Source organism: Scyliorhinus canicula, chromosome 9, assembly GCF_902713615.1.
Source record: "Scyliorhinus canicula chromosome 9, sScyCan1.1, whole genome shotgun sequence".
In the NCBI taxonomy this organism is placed as follows: domain Eukaryota; kingdom Metazoa; phylum Chordata; class Chondrichthyes; order Carcharhiniformes; family Scyliorhinidae; genus Scyliorhinus; species Scyliorhinus canicula.
In genome coordinates this window covers 47494355-47517980 of record NC_052154.1, presented here as the reverse complement: position 1 = coordinate 47517980, position 23626 = coordinate 47494355, and the positions used below count along the sequence as shown (strand labels likewise).

General features: G+C 47.8%; 1 protein-coding gene across 1 annotated transcript in view; it reads left to right on the top strand.

Moving 5' to 3' along the window:
• LOC119971294 (multidrug resistance-associated protein 9-like) overlaps positions 1-23626 on the top strand; it is a 331741-nt gene that overhangs the window by 161586 nt on the left and 146529 nt on the right. The window contains exons 15-16 of the mRNA XM_038806659.1: positions 20806-20877; positions 23005-23129. Coding sequence (XP_038662587.1) covers positions 20806-20877; positions 23005-23129 — 197 coding nt within the window. The remainder of the gene's footprint in view (positions 1-20805; positions 20878-23004; positions 23130-23626) is intronic.

The following is a 23626-nucleotide window of genomic DNA, read 5'->3' as shown; positions in this document are numbered from 1 at the left end:
TAACACAAGTCATATGTGTCAGTTAATTATGAGAACCCTTACTTTTGAGTTTGATGATTGGGAGTTCAAGCTTCACATTCTGAGTTTGAACTTATAACCTAAGTTAAAAGGAGCAACATGCATTTATTTAGCATCTTATTATGCGTAGGATATTACAAACAATGGATTATTTTTAATGTGCAATCACTGCTATTTTGCAGGTATGTTTGGCATACTCCCACAAAATTGAATTGAATAATTAAAGATCTCTGCACTATTTAGATAGTGACATTCGATCTTTTACATCCGCTTGAGCATGTAGATCAGGGCCCGGATTTAGATGGGACATTTCCTGGCTTCATCAAAACTTGAACCGGTAAAAAGAGTCCTCAGATCGGGTTTTCATTCCAGGTGGTGGGGAGGACAGTGGTGAGCTGGAGCAGATGCCACCCCTGGAATTAGTGCACAGGCTGCTAGGTGCAAAGTTGGGCTGGGCAGAAGGCCTGACTTTGTGCTCTGGCATCTTGTGGAGGATATTTTTAAAATGATGAAAGCAAAAAAGAGCCCTCCACCATCTCAGCCATCACCCCTCTCACTCCCCACGTACCTTATGGGGTGACCCCATGCACCATCTATGCCATATCTCCCCTCTCCACCCCATGGCCCCTTCACTCTATTTTACCCCATGCCACTCTACCCCCACCCCCAAAGGCCCCCTCATGTCCATCTGCCACCTCATGCCCCCACTTAGCATCTAAGGTCTTTCATGCCACACTGATGACCCACCCTCTATCTAATCTATAGACCATCATGCCCCACACTCATCCTTTATTGCCCCAATGCCAGTTTTGTGCCAACTCATGCCAACCCTTGTTCGCAACCCACTAACCTTTTCGCTTACTCCTCCGTGCTAACTCATCTAGCATCCACCATTGATGAACTTCAAGAGCCATGCTGACATAAAATAAATTGATATGTCTTTGATGACAGTACTATGTAAAAAGCACTTCGATTGTCAAAACAATAATTCCTTGTGAAAACGGTCATCTCTATTCTATAAACACTTGGAGCTAACAATGGAACTGCTCACTTAATAGGCACAATCACTATGATAATGTTAGGTTGTATAATCGGTCACGCAGCACAAATCCTATGTGATAACCCTCAGGCTGATGTCAACAGATGAAATATCAGGCATTGATTTTTCTTAAATAGCACTCATGTTTTTTTAATTTTAAAGTCCTGCAGAGTTAAAACCTTTGACAGCTTTAACAGTTCCAATGAATTTTAGCAGTTGTTAAAAATTGGTGTTCATATTTGTTTATCTCTGGGAGATGATTGTTAGGAAGGTAAGACAATGTTGGGCTTTAGAGATTGCAAGAACACCAAAAAGAACATGGCAATTCAGAAGGTTATGGGTGGGATTCTCAGGTTCCCCGCCACGTGTTTCTCGGGGGTACGCCATTCGCTGGCAGTGGGATTCTCTATTCCCACTATTTGGCAATGGGATTTCCCATTGAAGCCACCTGACGCTGCCGGGAAACTGGTGGGCAAGAAACATAAATCCCAATCGCTGGAAAATTCCAGCCTACGTGTTTGTTTAGTAGAGTCAGAATGTAAGAGATGGAACCATAAAACTTACTTAGCTGGTCAACTAGAGACATGGGGCGGGATTCTCTGACCCCCCGCCGGGTCGGAGAATCGGCGGGGGCCGGCGTCAATCCCGCCCCCGCTGTGTCCCAAAGTCTCCGGCACCTGAGTTCCAGCGGGGGCAGGAATTGTGACGTGCCTGTCGGCGCCCCTCCCCCTCCCCCCGGTGATTCTCCGGCCCGCGATGGGCCGAAGTCACGCCGCTGTCAGGCTGGCCCCGCCAGCGGGAATCAAGCCACCTACCTTACCGGCGGGACCAGGCGGTGTGGACGGGCTCCGCCGGCGGGAATCAAGCCACCTACCTTACCGGCGGGACCAGGCGGCGTGGGCGGGCTCACTAGTTTACTATCCACAGGAATGTTGTTCAAGGTCTAGTGCAGAGATGCCATCTATTAAAACATCCACACAGCAAGTGGTTTTTTTGGGTGCCCAAATACACAAACCAAAGCATTCTGAAATGGGCCGCCCCAAAGGTGAGGAAGTCTCCGCACCTTTAGGGGCCAAGCCCTAACATTGAGGGGCTAGGCCCGTGCCGGAGTGGTTGGCGCCCCGCCGGCCGGCGGGAACGGCCTTTGCCGCCACGCCAGCCGGGGCCGAAGCGACTTCGCCAGCCGGCTGAAGTCCGCGCATGCACCGGAGAGTCAGCGGCTGCTGACGTCATCCCCGCGCATGCGCAGTGGAGGGGGGGTCACTTCCACCTCCGCCATTGTGAAGACTATGGCAAAGGTGGAAGGAAAAGAGTGCCCCCATGGCACAGGCCCACCCGCCGATCGGTGGGCCCCGATCGCGGGCCAGGCCACCATGGGGGCACACCCTGGGGCCAGATCGCCCCGCGCCTCCCCCCCCAGGACCCCGGACCCCTTGGCCCCTAAAGGTGTGGAGATTTCCGCACCTTTGGGGTGGCCCGACGCTGGAGTGGTTCATGCCACTCCAACACGCCGTGACCCCCCACCCCGCCGGGTACGGGAGAATCCCGCCCCGAGGCGCGATTTACCGGCTGTTCACGCCGGCAGGATATTCTGGTCACACGGTGGCACACGGGTTTCACAGCACCGAAGGGTGCAGTCGCCGGGAAATCCCATTGACAAAGGTGAGATCGCTGAGACCCGCTCATGAGGTAGGTTGGTCGGTAAATTCTACCCATGATGTTCGCACTGCTTACAAAGAGGTGCAGTCCAGAGAGATATTCCGTTTTGTTTTGGGAGTAACAGCTAAATTAGCTTAAAATCATTCTGTGATCTTGGTCAGCATGGAGATGGGTGGAGCTTAAGTAGATTCTCTGGTTTCAATTTATCTGCAGCGGGGAAGGAGGTCCAAATCAAAAAGGTATTGGCATGCTCCAAGTAATTAGGGCTGAGAAAGTCTTGGGAATTGTTCAGTGCAGCTGGGCTCAGGCAACTCCTGGGGTACTGGGATAGTGGCGGAAGGTTGCTGGTTCTGAGCTGCTGACAGATAAAGCATAGAAGACTTAGGAGCCATTTACAGCTTGGTGCAGCCAGGAGACTGAAACTCAGAGAAATCTGACGCAGTGCCAGCTGAGCGAAGTTAAGCAGTCTGTGCTAGATTTGGAAGGGTCCATCAATTAGAGATGGGAGTGCAACTTTGTGAATCCCATAGAGTGCCATCTCAGGAGAAGAGATTAAATCATCTGGAGGTGAGTAGTTATTTAGGCAGTCAAAGTTGAAGTTCTCAAAATTTTGTGATTCGTAGTTGTTACGGATGTCTAGGAGGGTTGCGTAGCATCAACCATTTAATGTGCAGTATGGCATGTTTGACCACAGTTTGACTGTTAGTTCATATCTACCTCAGATTAATTATGAATGTTTGAGTGTAAACTAGGTATTGGAGATAGTTTTTTTTACTTTGTCTGGTATAGTTTAGTTTGTTTGTTTAAAACCATGGAATTGTGTGGCTTTATTCACCTGGTAGTTAACTAGGATTTTAAACATTGTCTACTTTAAGCAAAATGTTACTGGTCCCTAACTGGATCATTTTATTAATTTTGTGAATGAAAAGTCCCTAAGCCAAGCATTTACTTGCAGTCCTGCTGTGTTGTGTGGATAGTCCTCCACTGAGTCTGTGGATTGAACATTCTTTTATTTTGTGCTGAATAGTTTCTTCTCTCCCATAGGCACTTAGGGGACTAGCACTAATGCCCCATCTGTGGTGGTTGGCTAAGCAGGGGACTTGGCCAGTCCTAAACCTCTTTCCTCAGAATGTTGAAACCAGGTAGCTGTTAGGTTGGGTTTGAGACCAGATACTTCTTTATCATGTCCAGATTTCCATTCATTTGTCCAGGTGGCATATGCATTAAAGTCCTGTGTGGGAGGGATCATAACACAATGTGTTCCAATGCGTTTTGACAATTAGAATGCGTTTTGACAGTTCTTTGATAACTTTGGTAGTTCTTTGACAGATTGACAGTTTTTCAACAGCTTGACAGTTCTTTGACAACAAGCCAATTCCAATGAGTTGATATACTTTTTACGCATAATCAGGTCTACTTTTAAATATCCCGAATGGCACCAAATCCCAAAGGGTGCCTTACCCCTCCTAAAGGATGTCTTGATTCTCCCAATGTTATCCTGGGACCACTTCCAAAAAGAAGCATCTTAACTCTCCAAAATGGTACCCTGGCTATTCAAACAAATCCACAAGGCTCAGGCCTGCATCTACCACATCTAATATGCACACTTTGGGTTCCAGCCTCATCAAAATCATACATAAGTGGAGACAGCTGTGACTTATATGGACAGCCGCTTTCGAGAACCACAGAAGTGTGATTTCTAATCCATCCCCCTCCCCCACCACCCCACCCCTCCCACAATCCACCACCCCCGCCCACAGACTCTCCATCTGCACAAAGATTCATACCTGAGTGTCTGTCAATTTGTCTCGCTGGAAAAATATTAAGTGTTTTGAGATATTAATAAAAGAGGTGGTTGAAGGGACTATTCAAATTGTAATTTCTCTACAATTGGCTTGAGTAAAATTTGGATATAAACTATATTAACTAGCAGCTACAATATTCCTATTACTCAGTTCACAAAGGTCAAAATGGTAAGTACAGAGGTGGGGGGGCCATTCAGACCATCCAGCTCATTCTTCTATCGAAACATAAATTTGTCCTATTAGAGAACCCACCTGAATGACTCCAATGTTATTGTCTCCGCAATCATCCTAATATCAAACATTTTTTAAATGCAGAAGTATTTCCTGAACTTGTTGTGTACCAGTTTGTGCCTCTGCCTTTATTCACTGTAGTCATTGCTTAATTTGAAATAGTGTTTGACATTAGCCTTTTCTGTATCACTTAGAACCTTACATTCTTCTTCAAGACCCCGTCTCCTATATCTTTCTAACATTTTCTCACAACTTGTCTTCTTGGCATCACTTCAAGGGTCTGAATATGTTAGTTGTGTGTGAAGGGCGTTTGTTGCACGAATGGCCATACTTTGATTTTTTTGGGGGGAGAAAATCCAATTTTATCGGGACTCCTGGACACGCGGCATTTTCCTCTGGCCTTTTTGTAAATCAAGAATGCCTGGTGTGCAACCTTCCCCTGCTGAGGTTGGGCTCCCCATTTTAAATGGGGGATTGAAAAATTTCCTGCCCCAAGCCATACTTGCCTGATGGTGCGGAGATTTGGAGGCCCATTATAAGGACTTCAGGTTTCGGAGTTTATGAAAAAACTGGAAAGTTGGCAGAGTTTCAAAAAACATCCTGAAAGGTAAAACGTTTTACACCTTCAAATGTTGCCATCAGGTGCTGAAATGTAATGTAGGTGTGTTTTCAATGTCGTGAATCATCATTGGGGTTTGGCCTGCAAAGGCAAGTTATCATTCCATTGACCAGCATTGACAGCAAGCATACAAGTACAGGAACCAGTTAGGAAGGTAACTAGTATGTTGATCTTTATTGTGAGACAACTTGAGTGCAGGAGAAAGGGTGTCTTACTGCAGCTGCACAGGGCTTTGGTGAGATCATACCTAGAGTACTGTGGAGTTTTGGTCTTCTGAACGAAGAAACTCCACAGAGGGAGTTCAGTGAAGGTTCACTAGACTGATTCCTACAATGGCAGGATTGCCGTATGAGGAGAGTTTGGGTCTAATTGAAATGTATAGAATTCTGACAGGGTTGGACAGACGGATACAGGGATGTTGTTTCCTCTGACTGGGGGAGGCTGTCTAGAACGAGGGGTCACAGTCTCAGAATATGGAGAAGGACATTTAGGAGTTGAGATGAGGAGAAATTTCTTCACTCTTATGGTGGTAAACTTACAGCCCAGTCCATCACACAAACCTGCCTCCCATCCATTGACTCCATCTATGCTTGCCGTTGCCTGGGGAAAGCGGGAAGCATAATCAAAGACCCCTCCCACCCAGCTTACTCACTCTTCCAACTTCTTCCATCGGGCAGGAGATACAAAAGTCTGAGAACATGCACGAACAGACTCAAAAACAGCTTCTTCCCAACTGTTACCAGACTCCTAAACGACCCTCTTATGGACAGACCCGATTAACACTACACCCCGATATGCTTCACCCGATGCCGGTGTTTGTGTAATTACATTGTGTACCTTGTGTTGCCCTATTATGTATTTTCTTTTCTTTTCATGTACTTGATGATCTGTTGAGCTGCTCGCAAAAAAATACTTTTCACTGTACTGTACCTGTACGTGACAATAAACAAAATCACATCAAATCAAATCAAACCACAGAAGGTTATAGAGGCCAAGTTGTTGAATATATTTAAGAAGAAAATAGATTGATTTCTAGACTCAAAAGGTGTCAATGGGCTTGGTTCTGGAGTATGGCATTGAGATCGAGGATCAGCCATGATCATGCTGAATGGAGGAGCAGGTTTAAACAGCCAAATGGCCCACTCCTGCTCCTATTTCCTATGTTTCTATGTAATTATTCACATACATTACAGTACTTTTCCTGTTGAGAAAGTGCCATAATGTATTAAAAAATGTCCTCTGATGTCATGATTTTGTTTTCTGATTTAATTGGACTAGCAGATTTGGCTGTTTTTTAAAAATCCTGCTTCTGAAGACAGAATAAATGGCTTGCATCGGCTTCCTCTCCATTGGTTGACAAAACAGATGGATATCTGTTCTGTCAGTAGAGGTGGATGTTTTTGTTATGAAAACTGTTCTATTGTGAATACTTGGCTGGTTTTCAAAGGTTTCAGCTCAGTTGGTGGTCTTGTTGATACAAGATGTATTAAACCATTTACGAGCCTATAAACACCAAATATGTCTTTTACATGGTTCAATGTTTCGTTTACAAACCAAATAGGTACTGGAGGGATTTTAACACATTTTCTCTTAGGTTCTTTGGTTCAGTATCAATGACAGTGGGTTTGAATTCAGGGTTGTCTTAGATTTCTAGAAGTTTAATGGTTTTTCAATTATGTTAAAATAATTTCTATTATTATTGCATAGATCCTGAGAACTGTACAGAAAGATACATGGTGACATGGAAGTGCCTTGGGATGGCATGGGGAATGTGAGGAGGCATGGGAGAATGTGAGGTAGCATGGGGGGCTGGTGGATGGTGAGGTGCGAGGTTTAGAGGGCTTGAAACAATGTTGGGAGCCGGGTTGCTGTTTAGGAGAACTGAAGTAGACATTTTAACAAGTCTGCCTCTGCAACCAAACTGCTCACAAACTCCATAACAATTTGCAAAATGCACTTCAAACCTGGCTCCATGTGAAAAGACACAATTCCCTCCTAAAGACACATATGGGTGGGGTTTGCATTTTGCTAGCCACCCAAATGTGCAGGTTAGGTTTATATGAGTCCAGATGAAAATTCGTCTCTGGAACAGGATGTCGGAACTTTAAAAATTAATTAACGGATAATAAAAATGGCAAGGCAGGTGATATGTTGCGACTGCAGAATGTTTGGTCCCTGGATACCAAGGTGATCCTGGACAAATATGTCTGCATTATGTGTATATGCTTTATGCACTCCAAATCATTGAGATAAGAAGTTGAGCTGCAGACGTTCCAATCCAGGGAGTGATAAGGTTCCCTGGACACTTTGTTGTAGAAGGCAGTAACATCCCTCAGGAAAGGGCCTTCTGACTTGGTCAGTGGTCAGGGTGCGACTGCCAGTGTGGCTGATAAGGGGATTTAGAAGGTAAAGTGGGACAGCCTCAGCATTTTCAATTGTCCAACAGGTTCAAGGTTCTGGCAGTCTGTATAATTGAAAGTAGTGGCTGCAGGGTGGATGAGTGACCTGACCTCGACACCATGGTATACAAGAAGTCATTCAAGCAGCATACATTTAGAGGAACGTGGTGGTAGTTACATTAATTAATGACTTCATGGCAAAGGTATCCTGAAGAAACAGTGATCATAATGTGATGCAATTTGATATTCACTTTGAGGGAGAGAGGCGTAGATCGGAGACGAGTGTTTTATGCTTAACTATGTGCAATTATGAAGGCATGAAGACAGAGCTGGCCAAAGTGAACTGGAAAATTAGATTTGCGGAAGTGTATAATTCCGCAAAGGTGAGTGGTGGGTAAGAAGATTGGCCAGAATATGAAGGACAACAAAAAATAATTAAAAGATTAATGAGTGTCAAAATTGGCGGAATCTGGAGCCCCCTCTCGCCACCCGCAGGATAGGTGGTGAGGGCAGTAAATCTTGCGAAAATTGGGAAATGCGATTATCGCTGGAGCAACTGCTTTTCCAGATTTTCCCCACTCCTCGTTGGCGATGTCAAGAGATTCAAATCTCATATTAATGAATTTGAACACATTCTAATATTATTCGCTCCCCTCTCGCTAAATGATCCCCCCTCACTAAGCAGTCGTAACTCGCTGATGTAATGTTACATTGACCAGGTTCACAAGGGGATGGGCCAGACGGAAGATGGTAGAGGGGTGCATAGGCAAGTACAGCCCCCCGGGGGGAGAGAGACATCCTCAGGCCTGACACTGTCCCCGGCATACGTAGACACTGTTCCAACCTCGCAATACCAACCTGTACCGGGGCGGTGTCAGAATAGACCCGAGCAGAAGAACACCATGGGGAGGTGGGGGGAGCGGTGCACTGATGTGTGGTGGGTGGAGGGAAATGTGGAAATTCGGGGGGGGGGGGGGGTTGCCAGCGATGAATGTCAGTGGGGTGAGAGCCCGCAAGGCCTCCATGATGGGGGCTGGGGGCCATTCGCTGCGATGCTGGTCAGGATACCCTTTAAAGATGGCACCCCAATCTGTTTGGAGACAGTTGCCGGCTCTATGTGGCCCGCCACGCCTACTCATTTGTTTTAGTAAAGAGGCTCAAGAATCCATGAGGAAACTGGTCTGTGCAACTGGAGAGTTAACACGCTAGTTTTCTGTCTGAGCCAGGCACTTTGCCAAATTCTAGTAAGATTGCATCCTATGAGAGAAAACTAGCTCGAAATACAAACCAAACAGTAAATATTTCTACTGGAATTTAAAAAGGAGAAGAGTAGATTAAGTGAATGTTGATCCTCTAGAGAGTGAGATTTAGGAAATAATAATGGAAAATAAAGAAATGGCAGGTGAATTGAAAATACTTTACATTTGACCTTATTGAAATGAAAAAATGAAAATCGCTTATTGTCACAAGTAGGCTTCAAATGAAGTTACTGTGAAAAGCCCCTAGTCGCCACATTCCGGCGCCTGTTACGGGAATTGAACCGTGCTGCTGGCCTGCCCTGGTCAGCTTTCAAAGCCAGCGATTTAGCCCTGTGCTAAACAGCCCCTTTGTAGGGCCTCATTGTAGAGGATCTGTAACATTACAAAAATAATTGTGGATCAGGAGGTAAAAGGATCAGGAGGTAAAAGGCAATGAGGAACTTAATTACAATCACCAGGGAAAGGGAATTGAGAAAGTTAGTGGAACTAATAGCTGATCAGTCTTCAAGTCCTGATGGACTTTATGCTCAGGGCCTTGTCCTGCCAAGAAATGCTAAGGGGGTCTGAGACAACTAGTGTGGAAATTATTGAGTCTTATTCCCTAACACTTGATATGTCTGCTCGATGGGAATGAAAATGTGCTCTCAGAAGTGTGTATTCCTCCTGGTGAATCTTTCCTGCAAGGAGCATAGTTTGTGCCTGCATAATAATAATGATCTTTATTATTGTCGCAAGTAGGCTTACATTAACACTGCAATGAAGTTACTAGCTGTCGAGCGATGCTTCATGGTATCTTTCTGCCACATTTCCTGAGTGAACAGCAGTATCGATGGAGGGAATAGATGATCATTTGCTGCTGTGTCAAATCTGACTGGGCCACATCTCTCCCAAATGCTACGGCAATGGAGGATGTAAATCTAGCAGTCTTCCAATGAATGCATGTTAGTTAATAATCACAGGATGGTCCTGTTGAACCACTCTCTGTGAGGGCAATGTTAACATAACTCAGAGCTTTGGGTGCATACTGCCATGTAGCAGATCAAAGTGTTTATCCCTGTAATAATCATGCATGAGAGCTTGTTTTTGGAGCGATGTTGGATATAGCTCTGACTTGAGATCGTCCAGTGCTAACCACTGACAAATATTTTTTGTTTTAGAGCCACCTTGTTAAGCTGCTGTTACACTCGCATGAGTGCATCCATTTGTGCAATAGCATCACAGCTTCTTGAAGGATGCAACTACCACTGACTTTTTGCAACCATGTTTGAAAGGACTGCACTATGTGTAGTTGCTTAAGGCTGTGTATTCGTGTAGTGCTGAGCATATCCCATAGCAGCCACTTTGCCCATAGGCTCCAGCGCTTTCCAATGATGACCCCCATTGTTAGGATTCAAGATGATGTATGCTTCCTCCGCGATCACTGTGAGATTGATAATCTTTTGTTATGTGTTGAAGATGACAATCAAAGTGTATTCGTGTCCCCCTGCATCAAAAGCATGAAGATAATTGCGTTCATAACAACCGATCTTCACCGTACTCATCCTGGAATCTTCATGTGGCTTGTCTGAATCCTTGGCCTCCTTAGATTTATCCCCTTCAACGTTCTCCTCATCCGAGAAGATGTCTAGTTCCTCCATGTCTTCCTATGACAACACATTCCCCCTTTGCAGTGTTAGGTTGTGCAGGGTGCAGCAAATAACAATGATGTGGGACACTCGCCACGGCGAATATTGGAGAGTCCCACTTGAGCAGCCAAACATCTGAAACACATCTTTATGAGACCTTTAGTCTGGTCTATTAAGGATCTTGTGGGTGAATGAGCAGTATTGTCTCTCTTATCAGATGCAGTCCGTGTACGACGAATAGGCATAATTTCCCATGTCTTCATGGGTTCCCATATCATCCAGGTGCGAACCCTCTATGCATTGAACTCTTTCAATTATATCTGGTATGTGTCTGATGGTAACCTTCAGAGCAAATGACATTGGATGCCCTCCAAGTCCCTGCTATGTGAGTTCCTCATGGACAATGTAGCAAATATGAGCTAACACATCCCCGACAAGTGAAGGCGCCGACAACACCATCTTTCACCTACCATAATCACACCAAAGGTCTTTGTGGATTTGGCCCCTCTCTCATTGCCTCTGTAAGGATCAGGATCCAATTAAAACAATGTGCACCGCAGCACCTCAACTTAATGGATTGCACAGCATTAGTAAATGAGCCAAGCTCATTGTTCATTAAACCCCCAGGTCCAGCACACGGCTGAGCCATGCTGACCATGGTTTGAGCAGAACGGTTATAGGGTGCCTCTTCAACCAAACAAGGGTTTATGTGCTGCACTTCTTGCACATGCCCATCCCCAATCGATTGTTTCGAATTTGTTTTTCGAGTTGCATCATTGTGAGGTCTGTTTAAAAATGGTACTGCTGACCTTCGTCTGGGAGACCAGCTTCCAACCTCCTCCTATCACCCATCATGTCCCCCTCATCTTCCTCCAAACTCACTACCTCCTAATTCCCCTTTCTCCAATGATTATCCATCCTCCCTCTTCACTCATTATCCATGTGGATATTCCTGTTCTCGTCCTGATCTCTTAAATGTTGATGTCCTTCGTCAACCTAACCCCTTCCTTCTCAAGGCCAAATGCACGCTGAATTTACAGGAAAACCGCCACCATCCAATAGCCCTCCCCATGACATGTCGGCCCTATACAGGATACAAATGCCTGCCCTGGCTGTGACTGTGTTCTGTGCCTCACACACGGCTCTAATCCCCAGGCAGATTCCTTAGGCGACTGACCACACCATCTCGTCACAGCCCAAAGAGATTCCTTGCTCTGCCTAAGGCTTACATGCCATGCAGAGCCCTCTAACATGGCCCACGCAGCCCTGGAAAAGTATCTTCAATATGCCCCTACAGCATGGCTTCCGCCACAGGACAGCCTTTCACTCCTCCGCCCACTTCTGTGAGCACTCTGTAGTCCTGTTTCTGTCTACTCCCCACAATTCCCTGGTCTCCCCCCCCCCCCCCACCCCCAGGCCTGTGTCTGACTCCTTTCTTCCCTCACAAAGTCCTGCCACCATCTGCCCCGTCCCCACATGTTTTACCACCTGTGCCCAGTCTTGGTGCACCTTGTGATACAGGCAGACATGCTCTCAAAGGGAGGCAAAAACTGCATCGATTGAGCTCAAAATCATCTATAAACTGAAGCTCATTAGGTGCATACCACTTATATAGAGTTGGGAAACAAGCCTTTCTAATTATTTCATGGTCAGTATAACTTGGAGAGGGAACATAATGCCTGAGAATTGGCCTTTTCATGAGATACAAGTGGTTCCCAACATGGATACAAATATGGTTCCCAACATGGATCAGCAGGAAACTCGACTCGTTTTAACCCGCCATTAACTTTAGAACAAAACACCAAACTAATTTCCTGCTGGCCAGAAAGACTTTCTTCAATCATGCTGAAAGTTATGCCCTCGACATTGGCAGGAACAGAAAACCTCACCCAAGGGACAACATTTTCGGCAAAGACCAATGGCAGGTTGGAAAAGCGGTGTTGAAACTGCCAATGTCAATGGCACCCTGGAACCAATCTGGTGCCCTCCCAGCACTGCCTGGGCACTACCCCTGGCACTGCCCCCAGCATTATCTGCGCACAGCCCCCCGCCACTATCTGAGCACTGCCCCCAGGCACTATCTGAGCACTGACCCCCGGCACTGTCTGAGCACTGACCCCTGGCAATATCTGAGCACTGACCCTGGGCACTATCTGAGCACTGCCCCCCGGGCACTATCTGAGCACTGCCCCCGGCACTATCTGAGCACTGACCCTGGGCACTATCTGAGCACTGACCCTGGGCACTATCTGAGCACTGACCCTGGGCACTATCTGAGCACTGACCCTGGGCACTATCTGAGCACTGACCCCGGGCACTATCTGAGCACTGACCCTGGGCACTATCTGAGCACTGACCCTGGGCACTATCTGAGCACTCCCCCCGGCACTATCTGAGCACTGACCCCGGGCACTATCTGAGCACTGCCCCCCGGCACTATCTGAGCACTGCCCCCCGGCACTATCTGAGCACTGACCCCGGGCACTACCTGAGCACCGCCCCCCGGCACTATCTGAGCACTGACCCCGGGCACTATCTGAGCACTCCCCCCGGCACTATCTGAGCACTGCCCCCCGGCACTGTCTGAGCACTGACCCCCGGCACTGTCTGAGCACTGACCCCCGGCACTGTCTGAGCACTCACCCCAGGGACTGTCTGAGCACTCCCCGCGGCACTATCTGAGCACTCCCCCCGGCACTATCTGAGCACTGCCCCCCGGGCACTGTCTGAGCACTCCCCCCGGCACTATCTGAGCACTGACCCCGGGCACTATCTGAGCACTGACCCTGGGCACTATCTGAGCACTTCCCCCGGCACTATCTGAGCACTGCCCCCCGGCACTGTCTGAGCACTGACCCCGGCACTATCTGAGCACTCCCCCCGGCACTATCTGAGCACTGACCCCGGGCACTATCTGAGCACTGACCCCGGGCACTATCTGAGCACTGACCCTGGGCACTATCTGAGCACTGACCCCGGGCACTGTCTGAGCACTGACCCCGGGGACTGTCTGAGCACTCCCCCCGGCACTATCTGAGCACTCCCCCCGGCACTATCTGAGCACTGACCCCGGGCACTATCTGAGCACTCCCCCCCGGCACTGTCTGAGCACTCCCCCCGGCACTGTCTGAGCACTCCCCCCGGGCACTGTCTGAGCACTGACCCTGGGCACTATCTAAGCACTCCCCCCGGGCACTATCTGAGCACTGACCCTGGGCACTATCTGAGCACTGACCCTGGGCACTATCTGAGCACTGACCCTGGGCACTATCTGAGCACTGCCCCCCGGCTCTGTCTGAGCACTGCCCCCCGGCACTGTCTGAGCACTGACCCCGGGGACTGCCTGAGCACTCCCCCCGGCACTATCTGAGCACTCCCCCCGGCACTGTCTGAGCACTCCCCCCGGCACTATCTGAGCACTGACCCCGGGCACTATCTGAGCACTCCCCCCCGGCACTGTCTGAGCACTCCCCCCGGCACTATCTGAGCACTGACCCTGGGCACTATCTAAGCACTCCCCCCGGGCACTATCTGAGCACTGACCCCCAGCACTGTCTGAGCACTGACCCCGGGGACTGTCTGAGCACTCCCCCCGGCACTATCTGAGCACTGACCCTGGGCACTATCTGAGCACTGACCCCCAGCACTGTCTGAGCACTCCCCCCCGGCACTGTCTGAGCACTCCCCCCGGCACTATCTGAGCACTGACCCTGGGCACTATCTGAGCACTGCCCCCCGGCACTATCTGAGCACTCCCCCCCGGCACTGTCTGAGCACTGCCCCCCGGCACTATCTGAGCACTGACCCTGGGCACTATCTGAGCACTCCCCCCGGCACTATCTGAGCACTGACCCCGGGCACTATCTGAGCACTGTCCCCCGGCACTATCTGAGCACTCCCCCCGGCACTATCTGAGCACTGACCCCTGCCACTATCTGAGCACTGACCCCCAGCACTGTCTGAGCACTGACCCCTGCCACTATCTGAGCACTGACCCCCAGCACTGTCTGAGCACTCCCCCCGGCACTATCTGAGCACTGACCCTGGGCACTATCTAAGCACTCCCCCCGGGCACTATCTGAGCACTGACCCCCAGCACTGTCTGAGCACTGACCCCGGGGACTGTCTGAGCACTCCCCCCGGCACTATCTGAGCACTGACCCTGGGCACTATCTGAGCACTGACCCCCAGCACTGTCTGAGCACTCCCCCCCGGCACTGTCTGAGCACTCCCCCCGGCACTATCTGAGCACTGACCCTGGGCACTATCCGAGCACTGCCCCCCGGCACTATCTGAGCACTCCCCCCCGGCACTGTCTGAGCACTGCCCCCCGGCACTATCTGAGCACTGACCCTGGGCACTATCTGAGCACTGACCCCCAGCACTGTCTGAGCACTGACCCCTGCCACTATCTGAGCACTGACCCCCAGCACTGTCTGAGCACTCCCCCCGGCACTATCTGAGCACTGACCCCTGCCACTATCTGAACACTGTCCCCAGCATTACCCAGACACCGCTTTCGGCATTTTCTTTGCTTTTTTGCGATGTTTCCATATTCTTCCCAGTGTTTTCCTACTTATTCCATCCAAAGGTTCAGCAAAGTATGTATTTCTTGCTATTTCACTTCATCCTGCCTCATTAATCTACTTAGTGCCACCTTTGCTTAATCTGGATTTCCCATCCTTATTCTTGGAAGTATGTCCTGACAGGTGTTCCATTTGCCCAGCTGATATTTTCTTGTGTGCCCTCCCCGATCAAATAAGTTGAAGTTTAGAAACTGGTTTATGAAACAGGCAGACAGTAACATTGGAATGGATTATTTCTGTGTGTTTTTTATTGGTTTCAGATGCTCATGGCACAACTTACCACAGCATTCCGACACAAAGCCATTGGCCAGACAGACACTCGGGTGCGATTAATGAGTGAAGTGTTGACACATATAAAACTGATAAAAATGTATGCATGGGAAAAATCATTTGCACGTTCTATTAGCGGTAAGATAACACAGTTTTCAGTTAATTGAAATAAGAGATATCATTTTTTAGAACTATGATCTTTATAAAAACATTTATTTTATTACAAACATGTATCAAAACAGATTACAGCACATAAACACCCTGGGAAACATAATTCCCAGCAATCAACTATACAGTTGACATTTTTTTCCCCTTTCCCCCCCCCCCCCCCCCCCCCCCCGACGAACAGCTCCTCAAACACGGTCACAAACATCCCCACCTTTTCTCAAACCCCTCGGCAGAGCCCCTTAACTGATATTTTATCTTCCCCAACAGCAGGAAGTCGTACAGGTCACCCAACCAAGCTATTACCCCCGGTGACGATGCCGACCACCACTCCAGCAAAATTCACCTGCGTGCAACCAGAGAGGCGAAGGCCAAGCCATCGGCCTTCCTCCTCTCCATGAGCTCCGGCTTCTCTGAAATGGCGAATGGCGCCACCAAAGGGCCCGGGTCCACCACCATCCTCCACTATCCTGGCTAAGGCTGCGAACATGACTCTGGGTCTTTTTCGGGGTGTTTTTTAGCGGCAGGGCTCTTTTTTTCTCAGTGGGTCGTTGTTTTCTTAGTTCACCTATTTTTCAGGGAGAATTTCTTGGGTGAGAGGGCTCTTTTTCTTCTCAGTGTGGATGTTGTTTGCTTAGTTGACCTGTTTTTCAGGGAGGTTTGTTTGTTTGGCGGGAGGGCTCTTTTTTTTCTCAGTGGGGACTTTGTTTTTGTGGTTCACCTCTTTTTAGGTTTTGTTTCTTGTGTGGGAGGGTTCTTTTTTTTCTCTGTGAGGATTTGGTTTTCTTGGTTCTCTGCTCTTTTTCGAATCCTTTTTTTTGCTCTCTTGGGTGGGAGGGCTCTTCTTTTTTTTCTTTATCTTTCTTTGTCTCTCTTTTCCTGGGGGCTCTCCCTCCCTTTTTTCTCTCTCACTTTTTCTTTCTTCTTTTTCTCACTCTCCTTCCCCAGCACTGTGAAACGATCACCCCTATTTTTTTTGTTTTGTTTGGTTTAGTTTTTTTTAAACTCACCAAAACTCCCATCGATCTGTTCCCCGAACGTGAAGAACACAGGAGACGAAAGAAGGATAAATAAAATGACAGGAAAAGGTCAGGCAAATAAAATGATGGGAAAAGGTCAGGCCGGAAGCCACATGGGGACCAGAAGTGGAAGGGGTCTGAAATGGAGGCAATCGGACGAGCGGACCAGCGCACAATGCAGTGTAGCGCAAGTCTCGCCTCATCCATCGGGAGGGAACTGGAAGATGGCATCCTTCTCGGAGGCAATGAAAGAGCATCGTCAAGAAATCAAAACGGACATAAAGGCCGCGATGAAAGATGCGCTTGCTGAAACTCTGGTGCAAATACAGATTTGCTCTGAGCAGGGCCGAAAAGAAACTGGAGGCCCAGGAAGCCACCATCAAAGACCTTGAAAGAGCCACAACCGACCAAAGTGACCAGGTGGTGGCACTGGAAAAGGAGGTGAAGAGACTGGCCGCATAGCAGGGTAACCTGAGGAGGAAGGTCGAGGACCAGGAAAATCAATCAAGGAGGCAGAACCTGTGGGTCATGGGCCTACCAGAAGGAACCGAAGGCAGAGACCCCACGAACTACGTGGCCCAAATGCTGGGTAACCGGGTGGGAAGGGTGACCTTCCCTAATCCAGCAGAAATAGAGAGGGTTCACCGGTCGCTGGAACCGAAACCCAAGCCGGGGAACAACCAAGGGCTATCATAGCCAAAGTACGCCGATACCAATAACGGGAAACAATTCTGCACTGGGCCAGGCAATCCAGGAACTGCATTTGGGAAGGATACGGACTCCGTATTTATCAGGACATTGGGGCTGACCTGGCCAAGCGCAGGGCTGAATTTAACAGGGCGAAGGTAGCGCTGTACAAAAGCAGTGTACGTTTCGGAATGTTGTACCGAGCCAAGCTCTGGGTCACATACCAGGACAAAGAACATTATTTTATGGCCTCGGCTGAAGCAGATAAGTTTGTCGCAGGTTGCAGGCTGGGGCAGCGACAATAGGAGAGGCAGGGGAGTGACCAGGCAAAGAACGGCAGCGTGCTAGCAAACCAACAAGACAGGGGGATGGGAAGAAAAGAACATCTCCCCTCCACCACACCCAACCACAACACAACCCGCACGAACTATGAACCACCACCCGAATGACCGCTGCAGACGGAATAACGTGGCCCTTTCCGTGCAGACGAGGGCAACAGCAGAAGGAAGGCGGAGGAACAAGCGTAGGGCAACAGGGGCAAAGAACAGGCAGGGACCACTGATGCTCGATCAATGACTCCAGAAGTGAGATTGGACGACAATTGAAGGCTTTATTAGACTAGATGTTTCCCCCAGCAGTGCAGGTACAGAATGCAGCTGCTGGGGAGACACGGGCTCTTATACTCCGCCTTACTGGGCGGAACCAGCAGGCAGTCTTCACCAATGAAACAGTAGTTTCAGGTACCTCCCACACCAATGGTCTTACAGCATTGTCCAGGGTACCGTAATACCCCTAATACCGACTACCACAACCACAGTGAGTGGACAGCCGGACAGTAATTCCCGGGAGGAGGGTCACCACACTAGCGTGAGAGCTAACGCCGGGAGCATGCAGCAGATAGAGGCCGCGGTGGCCATCCAACGGGATGGACAGCGCCTGGCAGGGGGGGTGGGAACAAGAAGCGGGGACGGAGAAGAAGAAAATGCAAATAAAAAGATTTTTTTTAGAAGGCCGCGAACACTCCCGCCCAGAATCTTCCCAATTTTTTGCAACCGCAAAACATGTGCGCGTGATTCGCTGGCCCTCGCCGACATCTCTCAGACTCACCTGCTATCCCATGAAAGAATCCACTCATTCTTGCCTGAGTCATATGCACCCTGTGCACCACATTAAACTGTATCAGGCTCAACCTTGCAGTGTGGTGAATCACAGTCCGTGTTATTCACACTGTTATTATATATGATGTACTGTGTCAGTGTAAGCTCGGTATACGAGCAGTTGCACGGCTCTGCCCTTAGGGGGAGATGAGGAGTTTGTACTGGGCTCCACCCTTGGCTCTGCCCATGGCTCCGCCCATGGCTCCTCCCACTAACCAGAGGTATAAAGCCTGGCAGTCTGAGCCAGTTCATCTCGTCACAGGCAGGCTCTGTTGTAAGATCATTAAAACCACTGTTCACTTCCAACTACGTGTCGTGTGAATTGATGGTCACATCATACAGGAGACGGTCTCGTTTACCCTATGCAGTGCCTCACTCCATGCTCCCCAATTGATATCCCCTCCCAACTCCGCTTCCCATTTCTCCTTGATTTTCACCACCCGCTTACCTCCCTGCTCCTCCAGCCACTTGTATATATATATCCCCAATTCTTTCTTCCCCTTCCACATAGAACTATGATCTTGACATTAATTTTATATACACATAAAAACATATTTTAACTGCAAACCTGTTCCATATAAAAAGCTATTTCAAAGTGCCCACAATTCTGTGATGCGACTGTGAAAGTTATGTTCAACAAACTCCTTTGTATACAATGTATTTAAAACAAACATGTTAGCCCCTTTATATTTTCTTGAAAATGTAACAATGAAAAAGCATCATTTCCCAGGAAGAAAACTTTCAAGTATTACACATTTTACGGATGTTACAGGACTCAAAGCCCCTGCTTTGATGTGGACAATTTGTGTTTATCGTTTTCTAAAACAGATGTGCGAAAAGATGAACGAAAAATATTAGAAAAAGCAGGATATGTTCAGAGTGTGAATAATTCAGTCACCCCTATTGTACCGATGTTGGCCACAGTCCTCACACTAATAGTACACACACTGCTGCGATTTGATTTGACTGCATCCACGGTAAGAGGAAATGGAGAGAACATTGATTGTGCACTGAGTGAAAAGTAATCCTGACTGGTTGCAAATCCATTCCTTTAAACTTTACAATTCATTTATCTCATCACTCTAGGCATTTACTGTGATTGCCATTTTCAACGCAATGAAATTCGCATTGAATACTTTGCCATTTTCAGTTAAAGCATTCGCAGAGGCTAAAGTTTCTTTACAAAGACTCAAGGTAAATCAGTACCTTTGCTAATAATTTTACATCTGTTGCTTTAAATATATACATGCAAGTTGCTTTTGAAACATAACTAAACAATTATCAATATTCTCATTCAGATTTGTAAATTGATTTTCCATTATTAGAAAATCCTGGTCATGAAAGATCCTGTTGTATATGTGAAAAATTTGCAAGACTCTCCGTATGCAGTGCTGATGGAAAATGCTTCATTTTCATGGGACAACACAAATGGCAATGGGGAATCAAATCCTGCCGACAAGGTTGCACACGGAAAAAATGTTTTTAGTGCAAATGAAACAAATGAGTCCAGTATTTCTGGTCAGTTGCCAGAAATGACAACAAAAGCATCAATAACTCTTCAAAATGTTGACTTCTGTTTGGGCAAGGTACACGTTCACAGATATCACCCCTGTTAAATTTGAACATCTTGGGCGGGATTCACCCCTACCCGGCCAGGCGGGGGGTCCCTGCGAGACGGAGTGGCGTGAACCACTCCGGCGTCGGGCCGCCCCAAAGGTGCGAATCCTCCACATCTTCAGGGGCTAGGCCCGCCCGGAGTGGTTCGCGCTCCACGGCCGGCAGGAAAGGGGCTTGGCGCAACGGCAACTGGCGGCAAAGGGCCTCCGCCGGCCGGCGCGAGTCGGCACATGCGCGGGAGTGCCAGCGCGTGTTGGCGTCATCCCCGTGCATGCGCAGATGGATTCGCTTCTGCACCGGGAATGGTGCACCCTCTGGTGAGGAACAATAGAGTGCCCCCATGGCACAAGCCCGCCCACGGATCGGTGAGCCCCAATCGTGGACCAGGCCACCGTGAGGGGCACCTCCCAAGGCCAGATCCCCCCGCGCCCCCCCAAGAACTTGGAGCCCGCCCGCGCCGCCAGGTCCCGCCGGTAAGGGACCTACTCTAATTTACTCCGGCGGGACCGGCAGTAAACAGACGGGCAGGACTTCGGCCCATTCACACTGACCCCCGGCAATTCTCACACCCGGCGGGGGATCGGAGAATCCCACCCTGGTGTTTGATGAGATGTCCAAGAAGCCTAATAAATAACATGATTTTTTTTCAGGGGTCGCTTTTAGGAGTTTGTGGAAATGTAGGGAGTGGGAAAAGCTCTTTAATATCTGCTCTATTGGGACAGGTAGGCACATTCTGGATTATTTAATAACAAAAATGAAGATTATTCACTCCTTTTGTTTAAAACATTAATGTGTATGTACTTAACTCAAAATAGTTAGGCTTCAATGCATATTAACAAAGTATAAATAAAGTTAAACATCTCCAAAATTCTTTTTCGCTGATTGTTAAAGTCAGGATATGTGATTGGTTCTATATGTTTTATGATAATATAAATTCATTGAATATCAAATTTTACCGATGACAAAGTTATAGTGAAGCAGTAACCATGCTAGAACTTTGCAGAGACAGTAGCAAGTAAGGAAGAATATTTCCAAAAGGTCAGAGTGCCAAAAGCAGCCAGGAATGTGTGTCAGCAACATGTTTGGCAAGCCACAATGGCTTCCTCCTTGGCTTTACAGGCAGAAGCCCATGAATAAGTAGCTACTGAAGTTGCTGTCCTATGCAGGATGGTCACCCACGCTGAGAACTGCTTGACCAATCAGAGTTCTGGCAGCTCAGAAGCCTCAGCAGCATCATCATGAAGGGTGGCAATTGCTGAGGATGAGAAGGACCCTGCAGCCTGCACCAAGTAGACCAAAGAAAATTCAAAGAAACCTAATGACTGTAGTAATGAGGGGCAACCCCTCTGAGGGGATATCTGTTATCTTCCTTGCCTGCATTACCACTACCCTACCCCCCCCTCCCCTACATCCATGCAACTTCTCTCCACCTCTGGCATGTCACTACAGCGCCCCCTGACTGTCATAATATACATCCAGGTATATGATGGTGTGCAGACAGGCAGTGATTGACACACAGGATGACCAGTGAGCACACAGAACACAGCAGCCAATCACCAGACAGGACACGCCTACTATAAAGCCAGAGGGCACTAGTTTTCTCGCTTTCTCGGGATCCAGCCTCTGAGACAGTCAGAGCTCGTGAGCAGCAACTATAACAAACACCATGTGGTAGTAAGATAGTCTGGTCAGGTGAAGTCAGCATAGTGTCAACCCACAGTCAAGCATGTATTATAGTTAGTTGTTCAATAAAATCGTGTTGCATTTCTTCAAGTGTTGGAAGCCTGTCTCTCTCTCTACTGCATTAAACGCAGTCCACGTAGACCCAGCTTACTCAACACATCACTGACATGCCACTAAGGTGCTAACAGCATTCAGCTAGCGACCGGGCTCGATCTGACATCTGGAAAATGTCAATGGCCTGGTAAAATAATACTTCATAGGATCCTAAGTTCCCTCCTTGTGGCAGGAAATCTGTCCAAAGCCAGTCCCTTGAATGTTCCCCAAGAGTGGAACAGGTTCAAGGAGTCAATCCAGCATGACTCTCTCCCCATTCCTGATTTTCGGGCCTCCTCCTGTTGTGATCCTGCCTTGTGTGGGCCAGCAGAATTCTCCCCAAGTGTCAGTCTGGGCTGCCAATGGGCTCTAGAGAAAAAAAAGTGAGGGTCAATCCCCTGAATTGCAGGATAAGCAGAAGGAAAGAAATGTACTTGCCAAAGAACTCAGATACATTTCCCTCCTTTTCTCCTGAAGGGTTGGTAGAGAGCCACTCTAATTTCATGCATGACCCTTTAGAAGCACCTGGAGACGTTTCATACCACTGTGTGTCCAGTAGCACAACTGGAATTATCATATTGCTTGATTTCACCATTTTCTCTTTGTGTTTTGCACTGCATTTTTTCAAAGTTTTCTCTCTTTCCCATTGTTTAATTTTTCTTCCCAGTTAATTCAATTTTTCTTTCCCTTTTTATGTCTTTTTCGGTGTTTAATTGATTTTAATGCACCCTATTTCCTTCTTTACTAACGTCTCTGTTTTGCTTGCTATCCTTAAATTTGATTGGTTGAACCGATACACTATTGCAGTCATTCCCCAAGGTTTAAGATACCCCCCCCCCCCCCACCCCAACCACAGTGTCGCTCTCAATTCACATTTCCAGCAATATGCAATGTCATTCTAATTGGAGATGAAAGGTGAGGTGAAGAAAAAATCACCACAAGGTTTCAAAAACTGAGCACATGAATTCAAGCAATATTTTCAATTATATTTGACCCACTATTTTGAAAGATAGAAAAGTATTCCCAGAGCTCTGGATGATCAACTATAACTTGATTCTTTTTTCCTCATGCAGATGAATTTACAGAAAGGAGTGGTAGCCGCCAATGGATCATTTGCTTTTGTCTCTCAGCAAGCTTGGATATTTCACGGGACTGTCAGAGAAAACATACTATTTGGAAAGATGTATGATGAGGAAAGGTACATTTGCTGAATTGATAGCGCACAGTGGCACAGTGGTTAGCACTGCTGCCTCAGTGTCAGGGACCTGGGTTCGATTCCAACGTTGGGTGACTACATTTGAGGAGTTTGCACATTCTTCCTGTGCCTGTCTGGAATTCCTCCGGGTGCTTTTGCTTCCTCCCAAACTCCAAAGATGTGCATGTTACATGGATTAGCCATGCTAAATTACCCCTTTATATCCAAAGATGTGCAGGTTAGGTGGATTAGCCATGCTAAATTGCCGCTTTGTGGCCAAAGATGTGCAGGTTAGGTGGATTGACCATGATCATGGTGCCGAGTTACAGGGATAGGAGGGGGGAGTGAGTTTCGGTAGAGTGCTCTTTTGGACAGTGGTGCACTCGATGGGCTGAATGGTCTCCTTCAGCAATGCATGGATACTATGATGTAATTTGCTGCACTATTTTGAGGTACTGAGGAAGCAAACTTTAGCTTGGGGGAATCACCCTTCAGAAGGT